The sequence below is a fragment of the Lolium rigidum genome, chromosome 6 (assembly GCF_022539505.1).
Source record: "Lolium rigidum isolate FL_2022 chromosome 6, APGP_CSIRO_Lrig_0.1, whole genome shotgun sequence".
Taxonomy (NCBI): Eukaryota; Viridiplantae; Streptophyta; class Magnoliopsida; order Poales; family Poaceae; genus Lolium; species Lolium rigidum.
Window position 1 is genome coordinate 281,114,291 of NC_061513.1, and position 7,992 is coordinate 281,122,282.

The 7,992-nt window shown below is 53.1% G+C and overlaps 1 protein-coding gene and 1 pseudogene across 1 annotated transcript; both read right to left on the bottom strand.

Moving 5' to 3' along the window:
- Positions 1-281: 281 nt before the first annotated feature.
- LOC124664242 lies at positions 282-1,566 on the bottom strand (annotated as a pseudogene).
- Positions 1,567-3,717: 2,151 nt separating this feature from the next.
- Positions 3,718-4,706, bottom strand: LOC124664243 (E3 ubiquitin-protein ligase SINA-like 10). The gene is made up of 2 exons (XM_047201809.1): positions 4,509-4,706; positions 3,718-4,383 (listed from the first exon to the last, which is right to left on the bottom strand). Exons 1-2 carry the CDS (start codon positions 4,704-4,706, stop codon positions 3,718-3,720), a joined length of 864 nt encoding a protein of 287 aa, XP_047057765.1.
- Positions 4,707-7,992: the final 3,286 nt, after the last annotated feature.

The window sequence follows — 7,992 nt, forward strand, 5'->3', positions numbered from 1 at the left end:
AATGCTAGGCCAGACATCAAGCTCAAGCTTTAAACTTTCAAGTTGCAACAGGTCCAAATGAAATGCTTAATGAGACTAAGTTAAGTAGCAGCGCAAGAACACCTACAATGGCAGAGTGCATGTCTTAACAGGAGTAACATGCAACATCTGCATTCATAAACACCTAACGTGACAGTTAAGTTCAGTAGAGCTGTGACTGTCACAGATAGTTTCAGTAGGATCCCCAAGATAAGGATGAACTGCGGTTTCCCAATGAACACGTCCCAAACCTGCAGGATCGATCAGGACGACCACGGGGAGACCTTGTCGATGCGGATGCTGAGAGGCATCTCCCTGGACGGCCCGTCGTCGCCCGGACGCGGAACCAGGTACATCGGCGGGACCGACAGGAACGTTGGCTGGTCGGCGGCGACCACAGCGCCAGGCGACGTGCTGCTCCGCACCATCATCTCCACCAGGACCACGTCCGACTTGCCACCGTTCCCGCTGCCGTTCTCGGCCGCCGCCGCCGGCGGCGGCAGGTTGACCCACATCTTGCACGTGAACCTTGGCCGCGCCACCGCGCTCCCACGGACGCAGACCACCGACACGGCCGTGGTGCCGGCACCGCCGAGCGCGCCCACGGTCAGCAGGAACACGCGCCCGTCGTCCTCGGCGACGAGCAGGAGACGCGGCACGGACGCCGGCACCTGGAGCCGGCTGACCTTGCCGTACTTGACGGTGTGCAGGGGCACGGCGTGGATGGACGCGAGGTGGCCCGCGAGCGCCTCAGGCGAGGCCGCGAAGCCGGCGCAGCCGGGCTCCGTGCAGTGGCACGGCGCGTGCGCGCACGCGCTCTGGTGCTCGCCGAGCTCGTGGTAGACGATGAACCGCCCGCACCCGTCGTGGGGGCACGCGACCTTCGCCGACGACACCACCGCGTCCAGCGCGGGGCAGAGGCCGAAGACGCCGTCGGCGTCCACGCACAGCTTGCACAGGCAGCGTGGGAGCGCGGCGACGCAGACGCCACACGCCAAGTGCCCGCCTTTGCACTGCACACAGGAGCAAACGAACCGGAGTTGGCAACGAGAAATCTGCAGTCTTCTTGCACGAAAGAATCGAACGGAACTAAGACTTGTGCTCCGGTGCTTTCTGAAAGTTTGATTTGCACAACTTTCAAAGCAAGATCAAAGGCTGTGATTAGGAGGAGTGCGACGTGGGATGTGGGCAGTTGCACGCTGCGGTGATCACAGCCATCCATCTGCTTTGGGAAGCGTGCAACAAAAGTCTTGGAAAGCACAGGAGCACTCCTCCGGAACTAATTAACCTGGAGGACGGGAGGCTTCAACGGGCGGGTGCAGAGAGGGCAGTGGAGCACGCGCATGTTGATCCTCACGGCGAGCTCCACCGGCGAGCCGTACTCCGCCGCGACGACCGCGCCTCCTTCTCCGGCGGCCTCCTGCACGGCGACCTCTTGCTTCACGTGGCCGTTGGGAAGCTCGTGCTCGCCTTCTTGGCGCTGCTCTCGTCCATCGCCGACGGCGATCCCCCGTTGTTCCTCCCCTCGGCGCCAGCACCCTGCATCATCCTGCTCCTGCCTAGCAACAAGTATGTCAGCTCAAATCGACGGTGAAAAGAAACCACTCGGTCGCGGGAGAAAACGGAAGGAGAGCTTTGTTGAGTTGAGCCTCTACCTTCTTCCTCTCCAGATCACAATGCACAGGAGTTGTGGGATAGGAATCTCTCTGTTGTCTTGTCTCTGGTGAGCTTTTTACGAGGGGGAGGAGTGAGGACAAGAGAGTGAGGAAAAGTAATAAGGCTGGTGCCAATGCACCACACCACTCTCGCCCGCTACGTCAGCTTTTTCCCTCACTCTCACCCCACTTCTCACCCCACTCTCACCCCACGGTGCCAATGCACGGGCTATAGTGGCAGCTCTCACTTCTCTCTCCTCCCTACCGCCTCCCTACCGCCTCCCTACCGCCCCCACTAGCGCCGCTATCGCCTCCCTCTCGCCCCGCTCTCGCCTCCAACGCGGGCTATAGGCGGGCGGTACCGCCCCCTACCGCCGGGCGCCAGCGCCACCGCCCGCCGCTAGCCTATCGCCCCTCTCCCGCCCGCCTCCAGCCCCAAGCCGGGCGATACCGCCTCCACTAACGCCCCCAATGGCACCAGCCTAAGGAAGAGGCGCCGGAGGCAGCTGCAGCATTGATTGGTGTTGAACCAGAGTAGTCATGGGTCAAGCCTATAGAGGACAATGTTGCATGACATGCATCATCGGTTTATTTACTGTCACATAAGTTTGATTGCAATATTACTAACCATTCCATTTTTTCCAATCATCTAACTTGTATGCATTTTGAAAGATGAAAAATCCTTGAAAGAATGTGAACATCTTTAATTTTAAGAGATAAACTTATTTACTTTCATAGTCGATATATATCTTGAAAAGAAAACAATGTTATTGGTTGTTTCTTGAAAACTATTTTGTCATTGCGCATAAAGATAGTTCTTAGCAACATATATCCAATAATGGTCAAATTTATGTCTTGAAAACTATGCACCTGAAAGGCCCGATATTGTGAAATAATTTATGTCCAGCTTGATGTCTAAATTTTATTTCTATGTATAAGTATATAATCATACAGAAATGACACATACAACAAACATGGTTGTCTAACTATATGTTTGTCTTAAAGCATTTTCAACACAATAAAGATGATGACATCGCATTTGCGAGGGGCGCGATGGTAGTTTCTAATAAAAGGAAAAGTCACACCGGAGAGCTTCTAAATTTGTTTATCTCTAGTTTTTCTCATTTTTGCATCTTACCGTCCTCAAAACTCAAGTGAAAAGAAATCACTCGAGACCAAATCTTCACAAGCTAGACTAACCTCAAAGATTGTGAACAGCCTATTTATTGACTCACATGCACCAAGAGGAAATGTTTGTGCAGAGCACTTTGAGTTCAGGGCATTTTCCTCAAATTGGCAAGGCATGGCTTGCACTCCTATAGAGCGTCAGGCCCTTGCTTATCTGATACAGAACAGTCATGATTTTGGATTAATCACACGCTCAGGCCCTTGCTTATCTGCATTACTAGTTCACAACACTACCACATTAAGCAAGCTGTCAGGAGCAAAGCTACCTATCCAGCATAACAAGCCAGAACTAGGTGCAGTACATTTTGTTCAGAACAAAGAGTAGTTAAACTTTCAGAAGATCAAATGCAGAGTTCATGCCGATTACGAGCAAAGATTAAACTTTCAGAGTAGTTAAACTTTCAGAAGAACAAAGAGTAGGGCATGCCCAATGCATAGCCCTAGGGGTGTTGCCTCATACCTTTAACTAGGTTCGGGTGGTCCAAAGTAGGTTCGGATGAGGAGGCAGCCTCTTCATCAGGAGGCAACCTCTTCAGCCATAAAGTGGAAAATGTGAGAGAGAAAGAGAAAAACCAAATCAGCTTTTGAGAGAAAGACATATTAATGGGACCATAACATGGCATGCATATGTCAAAAGTTTTATCCAAGCCTAGTTGGACAGCTGCCTCCATTGCTCATGCCCGTAGTTGAATAACGAGCTCACTACTGAGTTGAACTTTATCGTCACTACCATGCCGATCACATGAGACATCCATAACATGCTAAAGATCAAATGCAGAGTTCATTGCTTCCTCCACGCGCGATGTCCTAGCTTGTGGAGCTGTGGACTTGGCGGTGGCGCGCGGCAGGTCATACTTCAGAGCTGATCAATGCGGATCCTGAGCGCGACCATGTCGCCCGACAGCAGCTCCTGGGGCACCGCCAAGAACATGCCCTGGCCGGGCGCCGGCGCGCCGCCGGTCAGCGCGCTGCTGCTCACCGTCGAGGCCATGAGAACTCGCCTGTCCTTGTCGTCGCCGGGGCGCTCCACGGAGAGCTTGCACCAGAACTTGGTCGCCGCGGCGCCGCCGCCGTCCGCCCTGACGTGCACCAGCGACACCGCTGTGGCAGCCGCGCCGAGCGCGCCCAGGCAGACGAGGAAGACGCTCCGGTCCTCCTGCCCGACGATGACGTGCCAGCGCTGCGACAGCGGCAGGCTGAGGTTCCACGAGCGGCCGTAGCGGACGGCGATGACGGGGCGGGAGTGGCCGGCGGCGAAGTGGTCGAGGAGCGCCGGCGGTGAGCCCTGGAACGCGCAGCCGGGCTCCGGGCAGGAGCAGGGCGCGCACGGGCACGTGCGTTGGTGCTCCGCCGCGCCGTGGAAGACGACGTAGCGCTCGCAGCCGAACTTCCCGTAGGGGCAGAGAATCTTGGCGGCGCTGACCACGGCGTCCAGCTCGCCGCAGTGGGTGTCGGCGCGGCTGCAGGTCTGGCCGTGGCCGCCGCGGCAGTAGCTGCACAGGATGTGCCCGGCCGCCTCGCACTGTGACAAAAATCTCAGCTTTCATGGCTCCGTAGCAAAACGTGTTCTTGCAGATAGATTTGCAATCTTGGCAAACAAATCCTCATCTTTGCACCTACTGGTGGCCGATTGAGACGAAAGCTCACCTTGAAAATTGGGGGCTTGAGGGGGAGGAGGCAGGCCTGGCAGAGGAGCGCCTCAACGTCCATCCTCACGTCGATCTGCAACTCCGCCGTGTCTTCCACCGCCATCACGGCGCTGCCTCCGTCCTGCATCACGTCTCCTTCCTCCGGCTTCAACTCTGCCCCTCTCGCCTTCTTGCTGTGGTGCTGCTCGAACTCCATTTTCTTGTATGCAGGGTGTGTGAGAATCGAAGCGGGGAGGGCCAAGGCACCGTAGAGCAAAACTATGAAACTTCTATATATGTTTTCTTCATGGCTAAACCTAAATGTGTTAACTCGTGAGTCGTGAGCCACCTTATTACTCCTAGATCACAACCTCAAGGTACAATCCATCGAAGGGAAGCATATTTGGCGCACATTAGCACCAGTGCTCATAGTTTTTCAAATATTTAAAAATTATGTACTGTATTTTGTTTTTAAAAATCGTCACATTTATTTTATGAATACATACGCATGTCCTGAATAGTTGTATGAAATTTCGGTAGAAATTGCATTGTATTTTGAGCTACATAAAAAACAAATTTATGCCTAGGACGGGAGTAGATATTTGTCAGAAATTTGTTTTTTTGTATAGCTCAAAATACAACATATTTTTCTCCAAAATTCCTACCTTACCTTCGAAATGTTTATATGTATGCAGGTATTTAATTTCAAATTTTTTGAAAACCAAAAAATACGATTTTTAAAAATCAGGAGCACTGATGCTCATGTGTTGGCAAACGCGTTTTTCGACAGAGAAGCCCCTACATTTCGGATAAATTTGTTTCATGCCCTTTCAAATGTCGACTCAGATTCGCTCTTAATTTTTTTATGCCCCTCGATTGCTCCTTTTAACTTTATTATAACCTTTGGCATCAATATCGTTTACCTTCGCATAACAACTACATCTTTGTTGCTACTCCCTGTGATCCATAATAACTGTTGTGGTTTTAGCTTAATTTAGATAAAAACCATGACACTGGTTATAAAAACGGAGGGATCACTTTATTTCCTCAGGCGGCATATGGTGTATAATCCCATTTTTGTGAGCCTCTGCTTATCTACTAGATTGTTGAGTGCAGCAGAGTTCGGCGTGGACGGTGAAAAATAAATGAAGCCTTCATTTTCAAAAGCAGAATCACCACAGTCCATCTTCCAAGCAACAGGGCAAAGCAGCCGAGGTCCCATCCGAGAAAGGCAGACTTTTGGTCAGCAGCTCTTTGTCGAGACGAGACTGGACCATACCATATGGCCTGCCGAGAAGTGCTTCCCGAACTGGGTTTGTCCAGACGGAGCAGATGGTTTTGCAGAGCACTTTGGCTACGAGCCTTTTGCCTCAAATCGGCAAGGCGTTGGCAGAGAGAGGCTAGCCTCATGTGATGACGTGAAGGAGCAGATGGGAACAGGGGAGCTTTTCCATTTCTCTCTTAAAACTTTTGAATGTTTTCCTTTGAAAACTTGACCCTGCAATGGTATGAACCGTGGCTGTTTGTTACGGTGTGACTGCCACTGTGCGCTCTATGATCTTTTTCGATAAGGGTAAGAGCATATCCACCGGCGGCTCCGATAGCGGTCCTGATAGCGATTTGGTGGTCGGCGTCGTTTTTGTGCTCGCACCGGCGCGCCCCAAACGGCGCCGGCCATTTTTCGAGCCCAATAGAATCGCCGGCATCCCCGTGCCGGCCCCTTCACCAAGGGCGCGAATCGGACGCACTGGCGCCTTGCGGAGCGACGGTTTTCGCGGGTGGGGGCGCATTGTCAGCGAGAGGACGCGACAGTTCGCATCGGCCGCGGTGCGGGAAGGTTGGTCGTCGGCGTTTAATGGTCTCCCGCGCGGAAACCGAGGCGGCCACGAGAGCCGCGACTGGCCACGCGGCGTCCAGTCGGCGTAAATGTGGGTAGTTGCCACCGCTATATAGTACGTCCGCCGTCCACCACCGCCGCTCCATTATCTCCTCTCCACCACCGCCGCTCCATTCTCTCCTCTCCACATCAAAATGACGCGCCGTCTGAAGACCACCTACTCGATGCTTGGCCTCAACGGCCGCGCGCTGCCTCCGCCACCACCGCAGCTGACGTGGGCACTACCCTTCGGGTAACTCACATTACCCTATCCTGTATTGACTAATTGGAGGCCCATGAAGACACTTGAAGGCGAAATGGGCCACTAGAACGGCGCACCAGAAGGTTCCTTGACGGGCAAGACAAGGAAAGCGTTCGAACAAGGAAAGATCGGATCTAAAACTACTGTAAACCTAGTCGTACTCGGTGAGACCTCTTGAGACCTAGCCTCCTATATAAAGGCCAGGAGAGGGGCTACCGAGGGACAGAATCAATCTTAGCAATCTTAGCCAGCAAAACCTTAGAGCTAGGTCACCTTAGCCATAGCCATCTCGACGAGATCTCAGCCGAACTATTCGGCACCCCATTGTAACCCATTGTCATCATAATCAAGAACATACAGGCAAGACGTAAGGGTTTTACCTCATCGAGGGCCCCGAACCTGGGTAAATCGCTCTCCCCGCTTGTCTGTGAACCGATGTCTCGTATCAGCTTGCAGGATTCCATCAACCCTAAGCCCCTATCGGAGGGCATTGGCGAGGAGTACCCTCGACAATTGGCGCCGTCTGTGGGAAACCTGTCGGCACAAGATCGGACATCGGCTGAACCTATCATGTCATCAGCAGCTTCGTCAACACCGTCATCGCCTCATCTGGGAAGCTCGATTCGTTTCGGTTCCTACGAATTCACCCCACATAGCGATTCATCTCGCTCGACTTTCTCCGGTCTACAAGGCAACATGGAGATGGCTTTCGGGAGCGTCCACTACAACGTCAACTCAGAAGGAATTCTTCGACTGCTAGAATCTCCCATCTCCAGATCGACGAGTCCGAGCGTGTCGTCATCACTCGACCTTTCGACTGGCATGACAAGCCCGTCAAGTCCGTCCGCGTCTTCGATTCCCCGATCGACGTCCTCTATGTCGGTCGGATCTGATGATCCTGCGACCTCGGAGCTAACCTCGTACTACTGCATGAACTGCGACACCAGGCACGGACTGGGGTCAAGCGACACGCCGTTAATCTGCAATGCCTACTATTCATCGGGAGAGGATAGCATCGGCAGCATCACCCAAGGAGACACCCGAAGAGTGGCGCCCCTCCAAGTTTATGTCGCTAACAGGGGAGACCAAGACCGCACCCCCCGTTCCGACAGGCGAGCTAGTTTTGAAAACAGCACCAGCAACAACAACAGCGACCACACCATCACAGAGGAGGAGTGGGCAGCAGCCAAGGCAGCCGTGCTTAACGATACACCGCTTCCAGCAGGAACCACGGTTGGCACTCTCAACGCTTACCGCTCCATATTGGAGAAAAATCGAGAGCGCCTATCTAAGGAGAAAGTGTTATCACCAGAATTTAACCAAGTCTGGAGATGGGCCGTGATTAAAGGGGCTTAGAGGATATAC

Bases quoted from the DNA above. Each gene is read 5' to 3' on its own strand.
- LOC124664243 (XM_047201809.1), bottom strand. From the start codon at position 4,706: ATGGAGTTCGAGCAGCACCACAGCAAGAAGGCGAGAGGGGCAGAGTTG. The intron at 4,384-4,508 runs GTGAGCTTTCGT...TTTTTGTCACAG, and splicing joins TCAAGCCCCCAATTTTCAAG to TGCGAGGCGGCCGGGCACAT.